This window comes from Vombatus ursinus, unplaced genomic scaffold (genome assembly GCF_900497805.2).
Source record: "Vombatus ursinus unplaced genomic scaffold, bare-nosed wombat genome assembly UNPS02007284.1, whole genome shotgun sequence".
In the NCBI taxonomy this organism is placed as follows: Eukaryota; Metazoa; Chordata; class Mammalia; order Diprotodontia; family Vombatidae; genus Vombatus; species Vombatus ursinus.
This window is the reverse complement of record NW_020947062.1, coordinates 26,541,639-26,569,600: the sequence shown is the minus strand read 5'-3', so window position 1 is coordinate 26,569,600 and position 27,962 is coordinate 26,541,639. Positions and strand designations below refer to the sequence as shown.

The following is a 27,962-nucleotide window of genomic DNA, read 5'->3' as shown; positions in this document are numbered from 1 at the left end:
GGCTATATGAAACTTCAGCAGAAAAATATAGATGTAAGAGCTATAAAGGATCCCTTCTCTCCTTTCCCTCTCCTCCACATACAGAATTAAGACTATCTGGTCATTCTATAGGCAGCCATTGTTAGAAAATTCAGTAATTATCAATTACACACAATCCTACAGTGACAATATAGGTTAGATATTGTTTGTGCCCAAGATATTTATTTTTTTTAAAAAAAAGTTTATCTGGATGGTGTCATCAATATATGTTAGTCTTTATCCCTTCACTTCTAAATAAGGAATTGAAAGGGGAGGTTGAGTATGGTACATATATGATATCCTTCTGGTTTGGGCTCTGATACTCATATGATAGGGTCATTTCCCCAAACATAATTTGGAGGGTGGGGATTATCCCCCATCTGAAATCCAGTGCATATCTGGTTGAAATGACCTAAAATTAACTGTATATGACATTGGATAATGCAAGATTGAGTTGATAGAAGTAACAGAATATCTCTAAGTAAAAAAAAGCCAGTGTAAATCCAAGCTATAAGAAGAGGAGGACATACTGAACAAGGTGACTGGCTGACTAATGTTTCCTACTGAAGCATCTTTTTAGGGAGAATGCTGTCATCCTACCACTATTTAATTCTTTTCTTAAAGACTGACTCTTCTTTAATACATATAGACTGATGAATATTTGCCCAAGTAGGTCTTTCTAAATGAGATCAGAATCTGTGAAAGTTACTTGTCCATCCTAGGAAGTTTACAAAGTGTAGCTTTAGAAGTGAAAAGAGTTGAAGGTTAAGAAGGACTTCAAGGAAAATGAATTCTTATTACAAAAATTGCAAAATAAATTTTGTCATATATACAATGCATTCCCTTGGAAAGACTGGGAAACACAAGTGACTGGACAAATTTTTTTTTCTCTAACAAATTGGCAATTCTTATCTCAAACACAAAATGGTATAACAATGCTTCAAATGCAAAGTGTTAATAAATGACATCTATTAATTTGTCATTGCTTGTTTTAGTCTTATGAACAGCCTACACACTAAAGTTTCCAGCTTCTTCCTATTTCTCACAAGAAACAGTGGGATGTTTCTAGTTCTTAGCCATCAATACATTAGGTATTAAAGAAAGAGTTTACAATTCCATTTGTATGTAAAAACAGGTTCACCAGGATAAACACAGCTAATGGAAATAGAGCCAATACATTATTTAATCAAATCCCAGTATCCAGTTTCCTATTAAATTAGTTACTTAATCTGCATTATAGCCAACTTTCAAATGGCAAAGATGAAGTGGTACAGTAACTTTTATAATCACTCAATTGCTATTTTCTTCATGAAGCCTACCTTAATGCCCCCCACCTAGAAATTGTCCCCCCTTTTCTGAATCTCCTTGACTACTGTTTACTTCTCATGCACTAATTATTTTCCAACTTAGAGATATTTGTGTGAATGCTTCATTTGTATAAGAATGTAAGTGAATCAAAGGCAGAGAGTGCATTTTATTTTGCTTCATTTCCCTAGGACTTAACATATTGTGTTGTATACAAAAGGCATTAAATAAATGTGTATTGAATTAGATTAACAAAGAAGAGGACTTCTGTTCCAAAGAAGTATGTTCTTTACATGTCCATAATACCTATGCTGGCCTGGTTTTGCAAGAGCAAGGGGAAAGAATTGTGGCTAGGGTTCTTATTCTCTTACTAGAATCTTAACACGAAGGCTTGACTTTTGGCAAATTGACAACTGTAGGGTACCTGTTGGTGTGTGAGTTGTTGTGCATGAACCAGCTCCGATTATTATCCACATACATTGCCCAAGCCTTGTCATCCTTTCCTAACATCATATCTTTCAACACATCAATGCAGGCTACACCAAAAGCAGGATCTGGATGGTTGTCATAACGATCAACTGTCAGCTCCCAGTAATGAACTCCCTTAGAGAAGCCAGTCTTTCCTAGCACAACCCGATCATCATAGCTACTGCAGGTAACAGTCAGGTTGTCATTGGAGAAGATAATGTCAGAGTGCGCAGAGCCAGGGTCAAATGCAAACCAGGCAACTGGGAAAAAACACAAAGGGAATCTAGTTATCAAGACTGAACCAGTGACTACAGTCTATTAAAAATCCCTAAGCAGGATGAGGACCTTTATGTCTAGATACCTTGCCATTGTGTAGATAGAAAGCTCCTAGGGCCAGAAGGGATAATACATATGCCCAAGTGTTGGCCACTTTCTTCATATAGAATGAGACTTAAAGAACTAGATAACTGTCTTAGCAGAGTATGTCTTTGGGAAAGGGTCTTCTTGCTCAGACTACACTCCCAACTTAGTGATCCAGAAGTGGAATGGCATCAATTATGGAAGGAATGCTTTCCTTTATCTGGTGACTGTCAAAAGAATACCACCAGAAAGTAAAGGGAGTTGAACTAAGGTGAAGATATGAAAGGGAAAGTAGGAAGTCTAAAATATGGAGTCCTACATGGAGGAAGGATAACAGAAAAATGGTTAATATACCTTTCAGTAGAATTGATAAAGTACAGTTGTTCTTTGCTTTACTGAAAACTGAAAAGTTGATCAACAAAATCAGTATTTATGGCTTCAATTTTCATGAATAGCTGTGAATTTTTAACAGAGCAGAAATGACATGAATCCCTTCACAACATAATTTGACAATTTATTGTCTAAGTCTCAGACATAAAATAATTTATAGAAGTACTAGCCTTTTAAACATTAAGGGTAGATAAAATAGCAGATTAGTGCAAGTGGTTATGCTCCAAATTTTAATTCCTAAATACTATCTCAAAAAATAACACACTTTACACAGATTTATTCACTGGTTTGTTGAAACTCTTTATAAAAAGCTCACATGCACTTAGATTTCACAGAACATAGGTTATTTCATACCTGCCACCATTTTTTTAATGTCAACTGTTGTCATTCCAAATGAATGGCATGAAGGAAAGAAACAGGAAGTAAAATAGTCATTTATAAGAAAAGTGGTATATTTTATGAGCATTTGAAATAATATTGGATGGTACTTTGTTACCTTAAGGCACTATACAAATTTCAATTATTATTGTTATTGTTTCCTTTTGGTGGGACTACATTACTTTGGGTATGAGAAAGAACATTTTTGAAAATAGTCTTAGTAAAAAAAAAAAATAAAAAAACCAAAACAAGCAAACAAAAAAAGAAAATATCATAATAGCATAACTTTTGGAGTGTTTTGTGTTATTGGTAAGTTTCAACAAAATAGCATTTTGAGTTAATGTATAAGAATACTGGAAGGAATTAGACTTCTCTGATGAAGCACAAAAAAAATAGAGCTAGATTTTTTTTTCATAAAAGGAATTCAACAGGTTGGTGTAATGGAATCTTAATTCTCTTGAATTAAAGTAAATATCCATTTACTCTGTGAAGGAAACTGATGGATGTATCAACAGCATAAACTAAAATAAAACTTAGTTATCATAAATATACTTGCCCAGTTGAGAGTAAGGTGGTGATTGTGTCTCAAAATTGCATCCTATAAAGAGATACTATATATCAAAGATAAGAAAAAGTAACCAATCTGAAAATTATTTGTATACAATAATAATGAACATTCTGAATAAAGTTAATATATACTTGATTCAATCAAAACCAGAAATCTTCCCTTTCCCTGCTTCATGTACCAGTTCACTACATAACGTCACTCTATGAAATTTGTGGTATACTTTTGCACTGAAAAGTGCACATTTATTATCATTCCAAAATCCTCTTTCAATCTTTTTGAGATTATGTAGTTCAAAACCTCATCATTCTATCCTCTACTACTTCTTTATGAGTTTGCCATGTTAAAAGGCTTGCCATTTTAAAAAGGGAAAAAGACATTATCTTGTATGAAATGGAGAAATTTTGTAGTTTACAACTATTCTGTTACAGTATGGCTATAACCTCATGCTATAAGTTCAATTATAGTTACACTAAACTACTGCTATGATTTACGTTTATGTTCAATTTTACTAAAATAACTACATAGGAATACATCATATATTCCTATATATCTATGTACCTATCATTTAAGTAACATGATGTTTATTAATATTGAAATAATTTTTAAAGTAAAGAGGTATTCTGAAAGCCTCATTCTTTTTAGATGTCAAAGATATTTTATACCTTGTTATGTAGAAATATATGGTATAGAGGGGTATCAATGAAATATGCCTATGCTATTTCAACCATGAATCATTCCATTGTTTTCCAGAAGAGATTACAATAAACTTTCTTAACCTCATTTCCATTAGACCTAAAATTTGGGATGGCACCAGAAGAGCCTTGTAAATTTAATTTTAATTGGAATTATGAGAAAGGGAATCTAATACTTCCCCATGCCCACTCAAAAAAAGAGTAATAAAAACTGCTTTCTATTAATATTTTTGAAGGAAGATATATGAAGGACTAAATTAATAGAAAGAATTATCAGGATATTTATTTAAAGTACCTTGGTATTATCATAAACTTAAAAATTAAAAAGTTATTTTGTCATGCATAACATCCAATGATAGGAAGTCCAATGGTTGAGTTGTGATTAGAATTTAAAGAATGTAAGCCTTCATTTGGTTAGTATTTTGCTAGAATAAAATGGAAATAACCCATCCATTTGTATTTCATGCTTAGCTTCAATTTAAAGCTGCCTAAATTCTTATCTGTGAATTAGGGTCCAGTGAATATAATAAAGCTACACTTTTTTTGACTAATTGAATTTCTAATTGAAATTTCTAATTTAATTCTAATTGTTAACTGATTTTTTTTCTAGTTGAACTCCTTTTTAAACTTATTTCTACCTGTAGCAGTTATGTAGGCTCTACTTGGGCTTTTTTGTATTTGTTTTTAATTAATTGTGCTTATATATGTTTGCTTTCAAAACAGATGTTCTAAAAGGCATTTCATTTTAAGCACAACATAAAAGAGTTAAAATTCAATTATACAACTATTACAGCACTACTAAATACATCCACCAATCAACTCAGATCACAGTGCCTTTAATCTTAAGACACATATATTATAATAACTGTGACATTTTGTTACATCAGACACAGTACCAAAGTCTGTCTAAAGGTATACAGAGAAACATAAAAGGAAAAAAAAAAGACATGTTTAATAAAGCTTTAAGTCCCTGCATGTCTTTTGAACTGACATAGCATGATCTTCCTCATTTCTTGATGTAAGTGATGGGAGGAAATGTGCAATGTATAAAATGTGCATCCATGATTTCAAAATAGCTCTGAAGAAATTAAATGTGTGTGCTGCTTAGACGAATTTTCTAAGTTTTGCTTATTGGGCTGATCCCAGCAAAGCAAAAACCTGTGTCTAGTGTCATTACAAGTGAAATGAGCTTAAATTTGTCATAACTTGCCTTGATGGCAAGTGAAGCAAGAGGCAGTTAGATTAACAGACCTTGTGGATTGTAATTACTTAATTATTTCATCTTCTTCTGTTTGCCATAGGTTCCTTTTTTTTTTAACTGAGAAAGTACTGTCATGCTAGCAGATACTGCTTTTAAATTTTAACTCTTTTCTCCCTAATTTCCAGAATATAGTCTGCTGGTATCTCTCAAGCTTATGTTTAAATAAGCCCACCTTGGCCAGATGTGCTGATCCATCCTTAGACACAAATGGCTTCCAGGATTCATCAGCTGCACACCTTCAGAATGTTTCACTGGTCTTATATAAGTGGATTGTGCTAGTGCTATGTCATGATATGTTATGACAGAATGACTGATTCATGCCAGTGTTAACAAAAAGGATAATTTGTAAACAAAAAGTGTGAATGTGAGCCAAAGGAACACTTTTACTGATGTGGAGGGCTTACTAATCAGTCATTATACATGCATAGCAGCTCAGATGGTTTGGTTGCTATATCACACATACACAAAATGTCATTATCCAAATCCTCTTCACCTTAGAAGCAGGCCATAGACAGGGAGAATAATTACCCCCTGTTAATGTAGACATGAATATCAAAAGCTAAACAAGATATTTCAGAGCAAAGGCCCAGATATTAAGAGGAAATGCCACTTGTTCTCAGCTCACCTGGTACATTCAGAGACTGTAAAGAAGAATGCAAACTCAGCTGGTGGGATGAGGATCTGATATCAAAGCAGGATCTTCCAGAAAAGTTGGGTTGTAGATTAAGGGTTGATGAGAAAGGACTCATCCTACGAAGCTGTAATCTTTCTGAAGGAGATGGAAAAGCGAGGGTCTGTTCTTCAGAATCTGTGTCTAAATGTAAATCAATGCAAACTAGGTATCAGAAATCAGCCACCTATTTGCATACTCTTAACAATGCCTTACCAATTATGCTAGCACAAGCCTGACTACATGGGGAAGGGGTGGTATGAGTCCACTCCTTAAAAAATGGGATTTGGAGCAGGAACAAAGTAAAGGAGATTGAGAGAGAGACAGAGAGAGAAAGAGAGAGAGAGAGAGATGTATGCATGGATGTATGTGTCTCCCTGCTCATTCTTTCCTCTGACATTTCAAATAGCATGACTTTTATTCTTCCAAAATGTTAAGTGGTAATCAAACAATTAGTGCATGTCTCTTTTGCCATTAAATATTATTTATGTTGAAGTTTATTCTTGAAAGTAAATTTTGATAGGTGATGACCTAAAGGGCTATTAAAGCCTTACCCTCAATGGTTGTTTGGTAAATTTATCCTTAAACAACAAAATTCTTCTCAGAAGTTTTTGCATAAATGATGATGATAATTAGGAATCATCTGCATGACCATAATTTTCCCTTTCCCTCTTAACATGTTATTCCTCTTAAGAAATGTTTTTCCTTGAAAATATATTAAGGTGTTTTTTTTGTTCCCACAACAGACAGCAAGATACTCTCAAAGCTTTGGTCTTTGCATAAGAGTGCTGATGTAAAACTCAAGTGACTCTGGGAAGAAAACACTCAGCTGACCTATTGTTCAGTAAAGGAAACTAGATATTTTTCTTGTCCTATGAAGTTATGTTTAGATCCTGGAAATTTCAATTAACCTCTTTATAACTATAAAAATAAATTGACATCACAAAGACATAATATGGGTTACTTAGAGAATACCTGTAAACAGTATAAAGGATATGTTCAGGGGCATGCTGGCAAATGTTTAATACCTAGTTCTCAAAAAATGTATGCACAACAAACTTAAATTGAATCTACATTATTATCATTTCCCATCACTTTCTTAAATCTAGACACTCAACAAAATAATAAATCAAGCCCTGATTTATAACATTTGCTGATTTTTGAGGTATACATGCTTACACAGAACATTTAACAGTTGACTCTTGTGAGCAGGTACAAATTGGCTAAAGAACACCACTGGATGTAATATTGATTCAAAGAAGAAGCATTGTAGAAATACTAAGTCAATGTAAGGAAGTTCTTAATTGTCAGAACAGCTATTGAATTGATTTTTCTAAATTGCAAGAAGCATCTACTTCCTGCCTTAAAAAAGAGAAATATATTATGTTCAAACAGTCACTCATACCAGATCATTTAATACTAACCAGATGCAGTGTAAGAGACTGGTCATAAGTTGACTCTTCAGTTTTGTCTTTGAATTCCATTTTAGAGGAACTAGAAATTATGAGATACAATTGGTTTCTTATAACATTTTCAGTTCAAATACTACCATGGTTCCTTAAACCATTTTGGTGACCATGGACATTTTGCTATTTAGATTTGTTTACATTCTCATCATTGAAATGATCACTTATTTCACTATGATTCTCTGTGAGTGCTTGATATTTAATAAACAGAGTAGAGATGGTAAATATGCCCATCTCTAGGAGTCAGTTTGAATTAAGAACAGGGAAGAGTTCTGCTGATCCCAGCAAAGTAAAAACCTACGTCAAGTATCATCACAGGCAAAATGAGCTTAAATATGTCATAACTTGCCTTGATGGCAAGTGAAGCAAGAGGTAGTTAAGTTGTCAGACCTTATGGATTGTAATTACTTAATTATTTTATCTTATTTTTGTTTGTCATAGGTTCCTTCTTTTAACTGAGAAGGTACTATTGAATTTATTTTTGTGGAAGATTCAAAAAATTGTGATAAAATAATATAAATGCTTACTTAAGTATTTTTTTTTTTTTTGCTTAGGCAGTTGGGGTTAAAGTGACTTGCCCAGGGTCACACAGCTAGTTAGTGTCAAGTGTACGGTCTGAGGCCGGATTCAAACTCAGGTCCTCATGACTTCAGGGTCTGTGCTCTATCCACTGCGCCACCTAGCTGCCCCCAGTATTTTTCATTCTGGAACAGCTTATAGCTATATTTATCAAACACTACCATACCATTTTCATTATTAAATTCAAAGTTTTTTTTCATCTCCTAATGAAAATCTACTTAGATTGCAGATTTCATTATACACTGGCAGTTGATTTGTTGTTCTTAAATCTGAAGTTGCCTTAAAATATAAGGGAAAAACACATAGTAGAATTCATTTTCAATAATTCTGAATCTTGGCCCTATCATCAGAAAAATCAGTTGAATTCTTTAATGAAAACATTTATAGTGGTTTCATCAAAACCAATTATAATTTCACTTAACTATTTCATTCTCATCAATAGGAAGGACATATTCAATGAAGAAACTTCTTTCTGGGCTAGAAGATGCAATGATGTATAGCTTGGCACTTTGATAGGCTTTTTTTTTTTTTTTTTGGTAAAGCAATTGGGGTTTAGTGACTTGCCCAGAGTCACACAGCTAGTAAGTGTTATGTGTCTGAGGCTGGATTTGAACTCAGGTCCTCTTGACTCCAGGGCCAGTATTCTATCCACTGCACCACCTAGCTGTCCCAACTTTGGTAGATCTGTGTATAGATTTTGCCACCATGCTTCAGTTTCCTTCTCCCTCTGTGTGCTCCTTCTCCCACTGAGGACTTCCTCCCAGAGCCTCCACTTTTTAGGAAGTGCTCAGACCCACCATGCTTCACTTTTTCAGCTCCCTTTTATATACTGTCTTCCTCTACAAAGATATAAGCTCCTTCACAGTTGTTTAGTCATTTTTCAATCATGTCTGATTCTTCATGATCACATTTAGGGTTTTCTCGGCAAAGATACTAGAGTGGTTTGCCATTTCCTTCACCAGCTCATTTTACGGATGAGGAAACTGAAGTAAACAGGGTTGAATGACTTGCCTAGGGTCACAAAACAAGTATTGGAAGCCATATTTGAACTCAAGAAGATGAGTCTTCCTTGACTCCAGATCTGACATTCTATCTACTTCACCACCTAACTGCCTTGACAGTAGGGGCTATCTTTATTTTTATTTGTATTTGTATCCCCAGTGCTTGGCTCAGTGCCTGGCACATACTAAGCATTCAATTAATGCTTGTTGACTTGAATTGACTTGCCATCATCTTACCATATAATTTTTTGATGACCACCTCATTTCCCAGGTTTCAGCTCTTAAGATTCTGTTCTGCTCAGATGAATTTCTTATTGCCCATCATTTTACCATCCATTTTCCATTCTTGGTCTTCTATCATTGTATACCCAACAGCTTATCAAATTCTTGCTCATTTTTAACTCAAGTAGCAACTAAAATCTCACGTCTTCCACAAAGCCTTCCATTGCTAATTAGAAGAAATGGAGTGTCTAAACTGGAATTACTTATACTGTTGAAGAAACAAACTCAGACTCAAAAAAATTTTTTTATTAATTTTAAATAGAAGTATTCTTATTATAACTCTGTCTGCATGCATCCCAAAATGAAATATATTTAACTGAAATATAAAGAAGGTATCCTCAGAATTAGTAACTTCTCAGGCAAGGCTAAATTACATGTTCTAAATTTTGTGTTCCCTAGCAGAATACATTTTGAGGAAGTGCACCAACATTTCAGGTTACTGATAAATATCTAAATTCTTATTCATTAAAAAGATATTGTCAATTTAATATGTCATTAGAGATAGGGGGAAGGTAGGTGGTGCAGTGGATAGAGCACTGGGCCTGGAATCAGGAAGATCTGAGTTCAAATCTGGTCTCAGACACTTACTAGCTGTATGACCTTGGGCAAGTCACTTAAACTTTTTTGCCTCAGTTCCTCATCTATAAAATGAGGACACAATGGAGATTGAAATGGTAAGCCACTTTAGTATTCTTTGACAAGAAAATACCATGGACAAAAGTCTATGGGGTCTTGTAGAGTCAGACACAACTGAATGACTAAACAACAACAAGAGATAGGAAAGCAACTCCTTAAGAAGATTCTTATCATGGTGTATCATATCTTAATATGGTCCAGGTTTTGTTGAGCAATTCTGGGATGTTCTTTTATAAATGTATGCAACATAGACTCAAAAGTAATAAAATGTATTAACAATGCAAATTAATTTCCAAACTTTAAATTGTATTTTTACCTATTCAAACACCTGATTTAGTGTTTTGCACATATTAGACAGTTATTAAATTATTTATGATGCTGATGAATGTAACATGTTGTCAATATAATCCTTTCTTTTATTGGGTATATAAGCTTCTCTAAGTGTGTGGTATAGATGAAAGAGTAGTGATCAGGAGGATAAATTACTCTCTTTTGGCTGGCCTCTACTGTTACATGGGCAGAGCCACTTTCCCCCTTATCTTTTGTGGTATACCTTTCTTTTTAGTCAATATCTTCAGCTCCACCCCTGGGGGTAGGGAGAGAGATAGGTTTTCCTTAAACCTGTGTAGGACTTCAGAGGAATGAAAATTCTTAAATCAATTGGCCCCACAAGAGATAACTCCAGCGATTTCCCCACAGGGAAATGCTTAGGTTCAGGTGTGCCTGGGATAATTTGGTCTAGATTCATTGGGTCTGTCTTGGCTTTGGGAAGTTAGAAAATATAAATCAATAAAAGTATCTTAAACATCTAAATCTTAACCTATATATTAGGAAAATTCCCAGCAATTAAGTCTCTCTTCTTAGATATTTAATGACTCATTTTCCTCCTCCCTAGCTGCATTTATTAGCAAAGGGAATACATACACAAATTAGTATAGTAATGCAATTATGTGGTATTAAAGAAAGTTTCATTTAAAGTAAGTGATAAAATAGAAATAAACAAACTCTTAATGAAGAAGGATTGGTAAAGTAGATTCATTTCCCCATAGAGAGTGAAATAATAAGGTGTGCAGAGAAGAGTCGGGGAATGGGAGTTTTGAATTTATAGGGTTGGATCTCTGTGGAATTACAGGCACATCAATCATGACTTATATGAAGCTCCAATCACACAGTCCTGATAAGAGTATCAATGTACTCTTCTTGCTTTCCTACTTCTCATTTCAATGTTACCGAAGCTGTGGAAGAGGCAGATAGCAGCCCTTGCTTCCAATCATATAGTCGGTAACCCTTTGGCACTGACAGAGTTCTTTATCTCCTCTCCTCAGTGTATTTGCTCACTTACACCCTTTCACCAGATTCAGTTCTCCCTCTTCTTTAGGATGAAAGTGAGAAAAACTGCCCTTTCAAAAACACCCTCCAGGACTAGAGTAGACAGATATTGGGGGATTAATTTAAGGCAGTAAATATTGATTTTAAATGCCCCACTCTGTACCAGCATTTTTCTTAATTTTTAACCACAAGAACTCCCCAATTTTTTATTTGAAATCCAAAGACCTGAGTTCAAGTACCAACTCTGCTAAGTTTCAATTTTGGATGATTTATTTAACTTCCCTGAGCTTTGGTTTTCCTATGTATAAAATGTAAATTTGGGACTAGGTGTTCTCTAAGGTCCCTTTCAGATAAAAAGTATGATTCCATTTTTTATTGCTATTTGTTTTTGTTGTCCATTCATGTCTGACTGTTCAAGATCCCATGGACTATACTGTCTATTGGATTTCCTTGGCAAAGATATTGGAGTTGTTTGCCATTTCTTTCTCTAACGATTTAAGGCAAACAGAAGCTGAGTGACTTGCATAGTGGCACATGGCTAGTCTGAGACCAAATTTGAACTCAGGTCTTCCTGACTCAAGGCCCAACACTCTATCCACTGAGCTACTTAGCTGCCTCCTATTGTTATTAACACATAGCTAACAAGTACCAATCAGTTTTCTTTTGAGTTAAGTGAGGAAAAGCAAATATAGCAGCTGTTCCTTTTTAAAATTTTTTTTTATTTTTAACAAGTGTTTTTTTAAAACTTTGAGTTACAAATTTTCTCCCTTCCTCCCTCCCCACCTACCCTCATTGAAAAGGCAAGCATCTCGATACAGGTTATAGATGTGTAGTCATGCAAAACACTTCCATAGTAGTCCTGTTGTGAAAAACTAAGTATATTTCCCTTCATCCTATCCTACCCCCCCATTTATTCTATTCTCTCTTTTGACCCTGTCCCTCCTCAGAAGTGTTTGCTTTTGATTATCCCTTGCCTCAATCTGCCCTCCCCTCTATCAACCCCTGCTCTCTTGTCCCCTTCCCCCCTTATTTTCCTGTAGAGTAAGATAGATTTCCATACCCCATTGTGTATGTTATTCCCTCCTTAAGCCAAATCCTATGAGAATAAGATTCACTCATTCCCTCTCACCTTCCCCCATTTCCCCTCCACTGTAAAAGCCTTTTCTTGTTTGTTTCATGTGAGATATTTTACCTCATTCAACTTCTCCCTTTCTCCTTCTCCCAGTATAATCTTCTCCCACCCCTTAATTTTATTTTCTAGATATCCCTTCATCTTCAACTCACCCTGTGTCCTCTATCTATCTATACAAACATATAATTTTTTCCCTCCCACTACCCTAATACTGACAAAGGACTCATGAGTTACAAATATCATCTTTCCCTACAGGAATGTAAACAGTTCAACCTTAATAAGTCTCTTATGATTTCTGTTTCCTGTTTACCTCTTCCATGTTTCACTTGAGTCTTGTATTTGAAGGTCAAATTTTCTATTCAGCTCTGGTCTTTTCCACAGGAATGCTTGAAAGTTCTCTATTTCATTTAAGGACCATTTTTTACGCTGAAGCATTATACTCAGTTTTGCTGGGTAAGTGATCCTATGTTGTAGTCTTAATTCCTTTGCCCTCCAGAATATCATACTCCATGCCCTCCGGTCCCTTAATGTAGAAGCTGCTAAATCTTGTGTTATCCTGATTGTGTTTCCACAATACTTTAATTGTTTCCTTCTGGCTGCTTGCAATATCTTCTCCTTGACCTGGGAATTCTGGAATTTGGCTACAAGATTCCTAGGAGTTTTCCTTTGGGGATCTCTTTCAGGACATGATTGGTGGATTCTTTCCATTTCTATTTTGCCCTCTTGTTCTAAAATATCAGGACAGTTTTCCTTGATCATCTCTTGAAAGATGATGTCTAGGCTCTTTTTTTGATCATGGCTTTCAGATAGTCCAATAATTTTTAAGTTCTCTCTCCTTTATCTATTTTCCAGGTCAGTTGTTTTTACAATGAGATATTTCCAATTCTCTTCTATTTTTTCATTCCCTTTGGATTAGTGTTACAGTGCCTTGATTTCTCAAATTGTCCCTAGTTTCCAATTTCTCCATTCTAATTTTTAAGGAAGTATTTTCTTCAGTAAGCTTTTGGACTTCCCTTTCCATTTGGCCAGTTTGATTTTTAGGGCATTCTTCTCTTCATTGGCTTTTTGGACCTCTTTTGCCATTTGTGTTAGGCTATTTTTTAAGGTCTTGTTTTCTTCAGTATTTCCTTTAGCATCACAGTCAGTTTTTCCTCTGCTTCTCTTACTTGCTTCTCAAAATCCTTTTTGAGCTCTTCCATGGCCTGGGACCAATTCATATTTTTCCTGGAGGCTTTGGATGTAGGAGCTTTGGCTTCATTATCTTCTTCTGGTTGTGTGTCTTGATCTGCTTTGTCACCAAAGTAAGATAATACATTCTGACTCTTTTTGTGCTGCTTGCTCATGATCTTGGCCAATTACTTGAGTTATAAACTCTTTGTTGAGGTAGGAGTCTGTTTCCACTGTGGAGAATGTACTGTCCTAAGCTTCAGGGGTTTTTTGCAGCTGTGTTCAGAGATACTTCTAGGGACCTGTAAATTTTCAGTTCTTCCAAGGTGGTATGATCAAGGGTGAGGTATTTACTCCTTTCCTGGCCTGTGCTCTGGTCTATGAGCACTCTTTTCTGTCTTGGAACTGTGAGGAGAGTTCCCTCTCCACAGCCTCTACAAGCTCCACCATGCCAGTGCTCCTCCTCACCCTAGGACCACTACCCAGAACTGTGACCCAGATACAAGCACAGGCAAAGCAAGAGAATCCTGCTCCAGCAGAGAGATGCCTGCAAGCCCCCTCTGATCAGCCACTTGATTCCCCCTCTGTCTGTGGGCCGGGAGCTCAGGAGGACTTGCAGCTGAGACCTAGCTCCTTCACTCACGGAAGTCACAGACTTTTTCCTCTGACCTTCTAAGTTGTCTTTGGAGTTCGAGGGTTGAGAAGTCTGGAAACCACCATAGCTACCCGCAATTCAGTCCTGTGAGGCCTGCTCCAGGGTCGCTGCGGCCTGCGCGCCCACACCAAACTGCACCCCTTTCCCTTCCCGGCGTGATATACCTTTCAGATCAATCATTCAGGCTGTCTTTGGCTGGAGATTTGTTTCACTCTGTCTTTTTGTGAGTTCTGCTGCTTTAGAATTTGTTTGGAGACATTTTTTATAGGTATTTGGAGAGGTTTGGGGGAGAGCTTAAGCGAGTCACTGTTTTTACTCTGCCATCTTGGCTCCACCTACCGTAGCTGTTCCTTCTTACCAAGAATGGAATCATGATTTTCCCCCTCCTACAATCCTTGCACTTGAAACCACTAACTTGATAAATTTACTAGCGGTTGGGCACTAGCCAAATGTGGAGGTTGGAATCCCAACACAGTAAAATTAGACTTTTCAGTAAGACTTGCCCAAATTATGTTAAAGCCCAGTTTCAGAACAATTAAAGCTGCTTTTGTCAGAAATATGACAGAAGACAGGGAAACAAATAAATAAGCAGTTCCTTAAATGACCCTTTAAATGTCCCTGGAAAGAAAAAAATATGTTAACAGGCACACAATTTACAACCAAGAGTGTCATTAATAAATAACTCTTAAATAGTGACAGAAATTGCAGTTTGAGAAATAAGTGTTTTGATTATTTCTTTTTTTAAGCAATCAATAAAAGATCACTTTCCAACCATGATAGAGATATGTATTCTATCCCTGAGCCCACTGAACAAAATTATTTTTGTTATTGTAGAACACATTGCCCTAGTAGCACACCTATCCCTACTTTCACTGTTTTAGTTAAAGGCACTTTTACAGTCACCTAGATTTGATATCTCACATTCATCCTTGACTTTACACAATCTTGAACACTCCTACCTTATCCCTTCCCCCATGCTAAATCAGTTTCCAAGTCCTTCACATATATCGTATCCATTCTCTTCTCTTCACTCATGCTGCTCCCTCACTAGCTCAGACCCTTATCACTTCTCAATTAAAGTATTACACTAGATTCCTAATTTATCTCTCTTCTCCATCTCTCCCCCCCCACCCTGCAATCCATGCTCCAAGCAACTATCAAAGTAATCTTCCTAAACTTCCAGTTTGGCACTATTTCTTAAATGTTCCCAAAGTTTCATTGGCTGTCTGTTGCATTTAGGGTGAAATACAAACCCCTCTGTAATTTAAAGCTTTTCACAATTTGACTCCAAAATATGGTTCTTTTTTCTCTTTCTTTGTCTTTTATGGGTTGGTTATATTCCCAGTTGTGGTTTCACTAAGTCCAAGATTATGCACAATTTATAGAATTTTGGGACATAGTTCCAAATTGTTTTTTGACAATTAGGGGCAGCTAGGTGGTACAGTGGATAGAGCTCTGGCCTTGGAGTCAGGAGGACCTGAATTCAAATCTGGCCTCACACACTTGACACTTACTAGCTGTGTGACCCTGGGCAAGTCACTTAACCTCGATTGCCAAAGAGAAGAGATTGGTTCAATCAATTCATACAATACCTTTACTTGTCATTTTCTCATTGACAGTTTTATGTGTGTAAAATAGCTGTAACTTCAATTATTTTAATTTGCATTTTCTTACTATGATTTTCATGTGGTTCTGTATAGCTTGCCGTTTTTCTCTTGAGAATTACTTGTCCCTATTCTTTGTCTATTTATTTATTGGAAAATAGCTCTTTGTTCAGTTAAACATTTATTGAACACCTACTATGTGTTTATCTCTAAGGATACAAAGAAAGGCAAAAACAAAACAAAACAAAAAAACAACCAAATGGAAAAAATTCCCTGCTCTCAAGGAACTCATTTTCTAATGTAACAACTTACAAACAACTATGTAGAAACAAGATCTATGCAAGATAATTTGGAGGTAATCGAGAGAGGGAAGGCACCCTTTTAGGGGCATGGGGAAACGCTTCTTATAGGAAGTGGGATTTTTACCTCAGACTCAAAGGCTGCATGGGAAGCCTACCTGGAAATAAGGAGGGAAGAGAATTTCAATTATATTGGATAGCTGTGGAAATGCCCAGAGTTGGAAGATGGATTGTCTTGTGCAAAAAATAGCAAAGAGTCCAGTGTCAGAGTATGTGGAGGTGAGTAAGGTTTAAGAAGACTGAAAAGGTAGGAACCAGCAAGTTTTAAAGGACTTTAATGCTAAATAGAGTATCTTATATTTAATCCTAGAAGTAATATGGAAGCATTGGAATTTGATGAACAAGGGAATGTTATACTCAGATCTTTGCTTCAGACAGATAAATTGGATAGTCAAGAGTAGAAAGGCCTGGAATGCAGAATGATTGAGACAGGAAGATCAATCAACAGGCTGGTGAAATAATCCAGGCATAATGTGATGAGGGCCTGCACCATGGTGGTGTCAGTGTCAGTGGAGAGAAGGGAGCATATACAAGAGATTTTTAGAAGGTAGAAGAGACAGGACTTGGCAAATTATTGGATATGGTAGAGAGGGACGTGAAAGAAAGTGAGACTTTGAGAACGACGCCTTGGTTGTGAGCCTGAGTGACTGAGAGGATGGTAGTATATTCAGTAGTGCTAAGGAAGTTAGGCAGTACTTTGGGAAAAAAAGATATTGAGTTTAGGTTCAAAACATTCAGTTTAAAATATCCAAAGAATATTAAATATAAAATAGGTAGTTGGAGATATAAGACCAGATTTCAGGAGAGAAGTCAGTGATGAATGTGATTATAATCTATGTAGAAGTGACAATTCAATCCAAAGATGCTGCTGATGTCTTCAAATAACAGAGAGGGAGAAGAGAAGGCCCTGAACAGACTCCTGGGGGACATTAATGATTAGAGGGCATGGTCTGAATGAAGATAGAGCAAGGAAGAGAGAGAAGAGAATATCTTCCTTTTGGATCTTATGAATCTAATTATCTTGGATATCAGATATTTTGTCATAGATAAATGCTGCAAAGGTTGAGGCTTTGCATGGTCAACAGTATGATAAGGGGCTAGGGATTCAAGAGAAGAGGACCATGTAGAGTTGAATTGGTCCACCAAGAAGTCAAGATAGGGAGATGGCTTGGGAGAGAATTGGAAGAGTAAAGGAACTAGAGTTTACACTAAAGATAAAGAGTAAAGTAATGCAATGAAAGGCAGAGGGAGAGGTGAAAATTCTCTTATTATGGTTGGATAAGAGGATTTAAGAATTCTTCCACATTAAGGTAATACATTTATGGCGAAGGGAAGATTGTGGGTATGGTCCACAATTTATATATGGCTGAGGTGGGATGGAGGAATAGGTCAAGGGAGGACAGTAGGTTGAGCAACTGAGTGGTTAGGGTATTTGAGTGAGAATCAATATGTATATTGAAGTCCCCTAGTATGAGGATAGAAGTGGGACAGGAGAGGAAAATTGTAAGCCAGGTATCAAACTCATTGAGGAATGAAGGTGAATGACTCAGAAGTCTGTAGATTGGATGGTAGATATGAACATGAATCTCAAAGAAAGAGAGGTTACAAAGTGAAGAAGGAAAGGGGAGAACCTGGAAATGGCAATGGGGAGCAAGGACTATTCTAACTTCCTCGCCTGGACCAGTGAGCTGAGGAGAATGAGTGAAGGTACGTCCAGTACAAGGAAGAGTGGCCAGGATGCCTTTGTCATCAGGGGCCAAGTTTTAGTTAGAGCTAGTAGAAGGAAGGAGTGGGAGAATAATAGATTTAAGATGAAGGGAAGTTTGTTGCCTATCATATTGTTTCTATTATATTTATAGTGATTTCCATTACCTGCTGGGAAGTGCAAGTCCCCCAAGGAAAAGCTACTAGGGCCTGGTGAGGCATCTTCCATTAGCCTCAAAGCAATCACTTCCATATGTAGTAGGACACAACCATTTCCCTCTCTTGCTGCAAGCCCAATCTCCCAACTGGATTGTGGAGAACCTCTGGTACAAAAAAGAGCAATCCTCCCTTTGATGTTAGATCTCCCATATCTTGCCCTGCCTATCCTTGAAAAGTAGAGGAGTGACATCCTTCACACAATAATGATAGTTTTCACACCTTTAATATTCCAATGATTCTGAACTTCTATGGATTATCATCCAAACCTATTCCACACCCTCTACCACCTAATTCCTTATCCTCAATACTCCCCCTCCAATTCTCCTACCCCAAAATTTCATCCTAATTCCACCCAGCCCTTCCACTGTGCCCTCTGGAATGTGTGTTCCAGAGACAACAAATTTCCCTTCATCTTAAATCTTTTTCTATCCCACTCCTTCCATCTACTGGAGCTAACTGAAATCTAGCATCCCCCTTGATGACCCAGCCTCTCTGGCCACACTGTCCAGTACTGGTTGCACCTTTACTCATTCTCCTCAGCTCACTGGTGGAGGCAAGGGAATTGAGACACTTCTTTCATACTATTATAGCAGAGGGCACCACCATCCTGCCAGTCCCTCAAACTCACAATGTAGTAATCACCTTGGATTCCTCTATCTCACCCCCCTCCCCATATTCAATCTGTTGCCAAGGCCTAGATTTCATCTTTGCAACATCTCTCCTAAATGCCTTCTTCTCTACTCTGATGCTGCCACCATTCTAATATAGGCCTTCAACACCTCACACCTGGATAATATTTTATTCAATATCTTTATATGATTATTCATTAGAAGTACTATTTTTTTAGTTCTCTTTTTTTGCTTTCTCTCTCCTTAGTTTAGGGATTAACACTATATTTGCATTAAACAGTTTGTTTGGCAGGATCTTTTATTTCCCTATTTTTTCTGAATAATTTCTATATTAGAGTTAATTATTATTTAATTTTTCTATAATTCACTTTTAAAACCATCTAATCCTATATTATTTTTCTCTGGAAATTGTTTTGAGTTTTCAATTTCTTTTTATGAGACTAGGCTATTTAACTTCATTGTTTTTTGTTCTTTCTATCTAGATATTTTATATTTTTGTAAATATCCACCAATTTCATTTAACTTATCAGGTTGTTGTTGCTTTTTAAGCTCAAACAGAACAAATAGTTTCTAACAACTTTCTTTAATTCTCTTTAATTTGTTGTGAAATCTTATTTTTCATTTTTTGTATTTGAAATTTGATTTTCCTCTATCTTCTACCCCCTTCTTTTTAATCAGGCTGATTAAAGGTTTATCAATTTTGTGAGGCTTTTCACAGAGTCAGATTTTGTTTTTTGATTATCATTTCTATAGTCATTTTGAATTTCAATTTAACCATTTTTCTTATAATTTTCAGTATTTCTGCTGCTGTGTTTATTTTGCATTTAATTGTTGACTTTCTAAATTTTAAATGTATAGTCACTTCACAACTCAAGGCTCTCCTTTTCTACTTTGTTGGTGTATGTTTTTAGGATTTGATTTTCTCCTTGAGAACTCCCTTAGTTGCATTCCAGAAATTTTGTTATCTTGTTTCATCATTATAATTGTCTTTCACATAATTATTGTTTCTAAGATTTGTTCTTTACCTATTCATTATTTAGAATTTCACTGTTAAATCTCCATTTGGTCTATATATTTTGTTAGCTCTTCCTTAACTGGTTACTATTTTTATTATGTTAAAAGTTTTTACAGTTTCTGCTTTTTAAAAATAACTATTTGCAATATCTCTATGCCCTAAAACACAGTTCATTTTTCTAAAAGTTTTATGTGGTGCTGAGAAGTACTTATATATTCTTTAGTGCTTTCATTTAGATGTCATAAGTCTCTTAGCTTTCATTTCTCTAACACTTTGTTCAATTTTATGTCTTTCCTTTTGTTTTTCTTTCTATTGTATTTGTTCAAAATTGTATTACTAAGTCTTCTTGTGTTTAAGTTACTTTTCCTCTTATGACTTTAGATGATAGGGTATTTGGAATATATATTGAATGTTGTTTATGATTTCTTTCAGCAAAATGTATTTTTTTTCTGTTGAGCTCTATTTATACTGTGAATTTTTGTTTTTGTTTTGTTTAATAGCGTGATTTCTACTCCTATTCTTTTTTCATGCACTTGAAACATAATACATTTTGTTCCAGACCCTGCTTTTATTTTGTGCATGTCTTTGCTTTTTAATTTTGTTTCTTCTAATAAACAGATTATAGGTTTTTGTTTTCTTAACCCTTATTTCATTCTTTTCCATTTTATTGGATTGTTTAATCCATTCATATTTAAAGTTTTGAAATTTAGTTTTAGTTTCATTCATTTCCCTTTTATTCCCTATTGATGATTAGGTTTGGGTTTTAAGGGTATCTCACTTTGAGTTGCATCTTGAGCTGGTTAGATTTTTAGAATTCATAATTTAGAATTCCATCCTCTTCTGTGGTTTCTGATGGGTACAAAATTATCTTGGGTGTACAAAATAGTCTTGTGTTATTTGAAATTTCTTTCATTTATATTTGATGGTCTTTTTCCTGGTTGCTTAAAGAATGTGTTGCTTTTCCTTGGAATTGTTAAATTCATCCACTATATGTCTTAGAGTTTGTTATATAAGGTTATTTTTCTAGAGACAATCAATGGATTTTTTCTTTTTTTATTCAATTAAATTTTTTTCAGTTAATCACTTCTATTGAGAAAGAAAAACAAAACTTCCACCACAAATGTGTATAGTAAATTAAAACAAATTTCCGCAATAACCGTGTCCTTAAAAAAAAGTCTCAGTCACATTCTGGGTCAGTTTGCTTTATGTCAGGGGACAGGAAGTATGCATCATCATCAGTCTTCTCAAATCATGGTTAGTCATTATGTTGATCAGAGTTTTAAAATTCTTTCAAAGTTGTTTTTCATTGCAATAATGTTATTTTATAAATTGTTTTCTTGTTTCTGTTCACTTCACTTTATATCATTTTATATAGGTATTCTTTGGTTTCTCTGATACTATCCCTTCTAATATTTCTTATAGCAAAACAGTTGTGCATCACATTCATTTATTATAACTTGTTCAAACATTCCCCTGGTGGATAGATACCTTCTGTTTCCATTTCTTTTTTGCCATAACAAAATGAGCTGCTATAAATATCTTTGTACATATATCTCCTTTTCTACTGTTTTTTTTCCCCCTTTGGGGAATAGACCAGGAATAGTTCCAAAATACTTTCCAGAATGACTGAACTAGTTCACAGTTCACTAGTTGAACAGTGTCTTAATGTGCCTGTTTTTCCACAGCCATTTCAGACTTCGTTATTTTCCTTTTTTGTCAATTTTGACAATCTGATGGGTATGGGGTAAAACCTCAGAATTTTTTCAGTTTGTATGACTACTGATAACTTGAATTTCTTCCTCTGAAAACTGCCTGTTCATATCTTTTGACCATGTACCAATTGGGAAATTGCTCTTACTCTTAAAAATTTGAATCAGTTCCTTATAATAAACTGCATTAAGATTTTCTGTGGCACACTGTATATCTCTTAAATGAGCCCTTCCTCACAGAAACTTACTGCAAAGATTTTTTTCCCCTTTACCTGCTTCTCATCTAAATGTAACTGTATTTTGTTTGTACAAAACCTTTTAAGATTTTACATAATTAAAATTATCCATTTTAGTTGCTGTGATTCTCTCTCTGTCTCTCTTTGTCTCTCTGTCTCTCTCTGTCTCTGTTGCTGTTGCTGTCTCTGTCTCTCTCTCCAGATTCTGTCTTTTGAAATGTTGTATCCCAAGCTTTATGGTGTCTACTAAATCTTATGGCCTTGCAGCTCAGCATTTGAACTCTTTTTTCTGCCTACTTATAATATTTTATCTTTGACTTGAAAGCATTGGATTTTTGCCATAATGTTTCTGGAAGTTTTTATTTTGGAGCTTCTTTAAGGCGGTTAATAACAATAATTAATATTTAAATCATAGGCTCTTTACAAAGATTATCTCTTTTTATCCTCACAACAACACTGGGAGGCAAGTACTGTTATGTTCCCCATTTTACAGTTGAGGAAACTGAAGCAAACAGAAGTTAAGTGATCTGCCCAAGATCACACAGCTAGTAAATTTCTGAGACAAGATTTCAACTCAGATTTTTCTGACTCCAGGCCAAGCACTTTATCCACTGTGCCACCTAGGTGACCTCATAGGTGTAATAGGTAAATTCTTTCTATTCTCATTTTGCCCTCAGATTTTAAGAGATCTGAACAGTTTTTTATGATATCAAGACATATGATATCTAGGTTTTTTTTTTTTGGTGCATTTGGAAGAGAGAGAATCATGGCCTTTAGTTATTTTAGTTATCATTAAATTGTCTCGCCTGGATCTGTTTCCTAGATCAGTTGGTTTTGGTATGAGATACCATACTTTTTTTTTATTCTTATTTTCCCCCAGGATTTTGGCTTTGTTTAAATTTCACTCTTTTCATGGATTCTATTTAGTTAATTCTAATTGTCAGGGAGTTTATTTCAAGATAAGGTTTTATATCTCTTGTTTCAAACTGGTAATTTTCATTCCAATTCTTTCTCCCATAGCTCTCAGTTCTTTTCCTATTTTTCCTTTTATCATCATCATTTGATTTTTAAAATAACTTTTAAACTCTTAAAAAATCCTCCTCCACCTCTTCTGGGAATTATACTTAAACTTGTGTTCAATGTTTATTTTTCTTGGGGACTATTTAAGATGTTTTCTAATCATTCTCTTTTATTTGTGTCTTGAAGTTCTCTGTCACCATAACTCTTTATAGCAGGACTTTTGTCTGTTTGTTCATTTCTCCATTCTACTTAGTGACTTTAGGATGGATTTGGGTACTTTAGGAGTCACTGACTTAGCTTAGGCTGTTTCATCTTTGGCCTTTCTTCTGCTTTTTTGTGGGGTATTTAGTCTTTTTTTTTAAAACCGGGATCTCAGGGACATATCATGCTGGGAACCTGTAAGTTTTTACTCCTCCCAAAGTGGTCTGATAAAATGCAAAGTTTGATCACTGCCTTCCTAGAACCCTGCAAGTTCCTAACCTAAATTTGAGTCTGAACAAAGTGGGCTTTTCCCATAGTTGGAATTCCAATAAACTACTGCTGGTCTCAACCACTATAACCCAAGTAGACAGATTTAGAATAAGAGAATTGGAGACTCCTTTTTGTTATGGGATTCCTGCCTTGATTATTCTGTAGGATTTATACAAGGACCTAGAACTGAGACCCCATTCTACTCCTGGGATCAATGACTCACAGTTGCTGTTTGCTTGTAAAATTGTTCATCTTGCTGTACACAATTTGACTCCTCACTATGGAATGCCACCCCTAGGCATTCCTTCCTCAATGTGAAATGGATCTGTGATGCAGAACTGAGTGACAGAGTAGTCAATTGGCATCTAATTTTCTTGCCCTGGTGTTAGCCTCTCTGTGTGCTGGAATGCTATGCTAACCCTACATTGTTCACTTGACCTTGTCTTCAGTGTCTGCAGATCCGTCTTTCTGTCTCTTTATGCCAACCTATAGCTAGAAAAAAGATTTGCTGTTATTTAAAAACCATTTTCTATTTAGAATGTGTTCTGGTACACTTTCTAGATCTTTGTGAAGGAGGTGTACGGGAACACTGGGTTGCATTTCTACCTGCTAATCAGCAATTTTGGCTCCACCCTCTCTGCTTGTGAATCCTTTAGATTGACACCGTTTTCTGTGTTCAGAAGCTCTGGGCAATTTCCTAAATTATTCCTTACTTCATGGTGTTTGGGTTTTTTGACTTCTCACATTCTTTATTGGAGATCTATGATCCCCTAAGTTTCTTCTATCAATCTTGTCTTTGAGATCTATGTCTTTTTCTTCTATAGAAAACACATTTTTATAACACTGTTGCTTTTGGATTCTCTCCTTCCATATCGTCCTTCACTTCATATATTTGTATTTCCAATCATTTTTTCTTTCTTGTGCTTCTTTTGAAAGACTCACCACCATCAACTCAAGTTTACCTATTATCCCAATTATTTCTGTTGTGCAGGAAATAAATTTGGCTTTCATGATTCTCATTTGTCTTTTGAACCATTTGGGTCTGGTACTATATCTCTTGGGAATCCACAGGGTCATCTGCCTCATCAGGTATTGGTTTAATTTCCTTGGTCCAATATTTATCTAGACGTAACTGGATTAATTTAAGATGCCTTTGTTTCTTCTGTTTTGACATCTTTGTTTCTTTTTTTTCCCCTCTGCTTGAATTTAATATTTTTAACTGAGCTTTCCTCCTCTTTAGAACTTTGGTAATTTTATTCTACATGTTGGTCATGTATTGATTTAGAGCTTATCTTGGCATATTGTGTGAAATGCTTATTTAAACCTAAATTATGCCAGACTTTGTCCAGTTTTCCAAGTAGTTCTTTTCAAATAGTGACTCCTTACTCCACTAACTGGGGTATTGGACTTTATTGAATGCAAGGCTAGAAAGTCTGCTTCAGGATGTTGAGTAACTATTTTGTTCCACTAATTAACCAATATTTTATCCAGTACCACATTATTTTGATGATTAGTGTTCTGTAGTATAGTATGAGATCTGGATTATCATGTGACCAACAAGATGCAGGACTAGTCATTTTTTTCAGTCCTCATGAATCCCCCAACACAAGAATTATGAATGAGCAATAAAAAGACTACATGCTGACTACACAGCATGATTAATTATGTAATAAACAAATAAGAAATTACATGTCAGAGCAATAGAAAGGGGGTGAGTTCATAATCAAACAAGAGATAGAGAGGATTACCAAAGACAAAATGCTATTTCCAAATACCAGTGCCTTCAAGGGACCAGTAGAAAGTTAAGTAGCATACAAAAAGGGTCCTAGAAATGGATTTGTTCTGTTTTGTTGGTTTTCTGAGTGAAATGTAAAGGGAAGGAAAAGTGGATACAGTAGAGAAGAAATGAAGAAGGGGAAGAGATTATTATTTCACATATTTTAAGTCTATGACAAGAGTTTACAAATATAATGGAAAAGTTTGGAGGGGAGAATATATTAATAAACTTTTTTTCTGAATAGGACAAAAGTTATTATACATACACACTCATGCAAAATTTTAGTTTAGAAGTACATTTAACTCAGCAGCAAAAGCAGTTGGGATGGGAAGAGGGGAGATGAGGGATTAAGAAGACACAGTTGGGATAGAAATAGTTACAAGAAAAAGAAACAAGCTACAGAGAGTACATCATGAAGAGGGCTAAAAATGGGAAAAGCATAAGAGCCAGAGATTGGGGTCTGGTTTTGGTGAAGGGTAGAGAAGAAGATGAGTAGGAAAAAAACAGTTTAAATATAACTTAATAGTGTTCATCAGATTCCTTTTCTTTCATCCCATGCTTCTTTTCAAAAGGGAGTATAAAAGGAGGGGGGACAGACAAGATTCAAGGAAATGTGCAATTTAAAAATCACAACCATAAATATGAATGAGATGAATTCACCCAAAGATGGATGTTGGTAGCAGAATGGATTATAAGGAAATTCTAACATATGGTGTTAAGAAAAAAAAACATTTAAAAGAAGCAAAAATTCTTGCACATGGTTAAAATCAGGGGTTGGAGCAGCATTTATTATGCCTCAGATAAATTCAAAGTAGCAGAGGTTATCAATTAAGATCTCAGAAAAGGAATAGTCAAACTGGATATGATCAAAAGAAATAAGTACGTGCTTATTTCTCCATTAAGCTCCATTGTGCTTAATGACACCACAGATAATGAAATAATATCCATTCTCTCTCTCATCAATATCTATCTATCTGTCTATCTATCTATCTATCCACAAACACATATACACATAGAAACATACACATGTGTGTCCAAAGTTGTTTAAATATTAAGAAATATTTAAAGGAAATTGAATTGAACTGTAATGAAAGAATAGATAACAAATTTTGACGGAGGTCTCAATTTACCCGTTTTAAACATAGAAAAATTCAACAAAATGTTAACATGAAGGAACTTAAAGATTGGAAGGGAATTTTTTGAAAAGTTGTATGTGATAGCCTGCTGAGAATTTTTTAATGGGATTAGATGATAATATACATATTTCTCAGCTTTTCAAGGTGATCTTTACAAAAATTGACCATGTGCTAAATCAGAAAAATTCATAAGCAAATACAAGATTATCAAACACAAAAATATATCTTTTACTGACCACAACACAATAAAATTTAAAATCAATAAATACCATTTGAAGAATGCATTCAAATCCAAATAGAAATTAAATAAATTAATCCTAAAGAATATGTGGTTCAAAGAAAAAAATTATGCAAAGAAATAATTTCATCAAATAAAATAGCAACAATGAGACAAGGCCTACCTTGCCTGTGTGTTTCCATCATACATCAGGCAGATACTCTCTTGAGCCATCTGCAACTTCACAGGGCTTACATTACCCTCACCTGAACACCCTCCAAGCACCATACACTTCTTCCCCCATGTTTTCCAGGTGCATACAGCTGCCTGATTCCCTGGGATAATTCTATTGGAGGATCAAACTCTGTGGACAATGATAACCTACCTGACCTCAGTCCTCAATGATTAACATACTTCATACCTTTCATACCTACCAAATCCTAGTATTCTGAACCTCTGGTTGCAATTGTTCATAACTGTCTTTTCATTCTGTTCCCCTCTCCCCTAAATCTACTCCCACCCTCCCACTCTTAAGCTACCTTACTCTTCTACTATGTTATCTGGAATGGCATTTCTATAAGTAACAAAACAGATTTTATCTTAAACTTTTTCTTTTCTCATTCCCTATATCCTTCTGCTCTCACTAAGACCTAGTTCTCTCCTAATGACACACCTTCCCTAAAATAATTGAAGTCATTTTCAAGGAGCTTCCTCTTCTCCCCTGTTCCTCATCTTGCATCCTTCAGATGCCTTCTGCCACTCATTAGTTCCTCAACTCTTATTTCACATGGAGTGGCCTTTCTTATTGCCAAGGCAAACTCCTCTACATGCATAAGTGTTCTCATTCCACCCTGTCTTCTCCAGAAGATTTCTATCTCTATCATCCCTAGAATAGTCTCTCACTAATTTTTAATTTCTCTCTAACTAGTGGCTAACTTCTCTACTGCTTACAAACATGCTTGTGTCTACCCTATCCTCAAAAAATCCTCACTTAATCTGTCCAGTCCCACCTCTTACATACATGCCCTGCCTTTTATGGTGAAATTCCTTTAAAAAGGCATCTTTAATAGATGCCTCCATTTCCCCTCCTCTCATCCTCTGACTTCTGACTTCATCATTCAACTGAAATTGCTCTCTCCAAATTCACTAATGATCTCTTGATCACCAAATCAAATCGCCATTTCTCAATCCTTATCTTCTTGAACATCTATGTAGCCTTTGACACTTTTGATTGCCCACTTTTATCCCAGATACTCTCTGGTAGTATCTCTTCTTTCTAATTTAAGACACCTTTGTTTCTTCTGTTTTGACATCTTCTTTCTAAGCATTCATGACACTACTCCTCTCCTGGTTCTCCTCCTACCTGTGTGATCAGTCCTCTGTTTCCTTTGCTGAATCTTCATGCAATACATTCATGATGTGTCATGCCTACTAATAGTCAAGGTCCCCCAAGGCTGTCATGGGCCCTTTTCTCTTCTCTTCTCCCTCTATTACTATTCACTTCATGAT

General features: G+C 35.5%; 1 protein-coding gene across 1 annotated transcript in view; it reads right to left on the bottom strand.

Moving 5' to 3' along the window:
- The window catches only part of TRIM9 (tripartite motif containing 9), a 153,207-nt gene that overhangs the window by 3,331 nt on the left and 121,914 nt on the right, over positions 1–27,962 (bottom strand). The window contains exon 8 of the mRNA XM_027849201.1: positions 1,748–2,051. Within this exon, the coding sequence (XP_027705002.1) occupies positions 1,748–2,051 (304 nt within the window). The remainder of the gene's footprint in view (positions 1–1,747; positions 2,052–27,962) is intronic.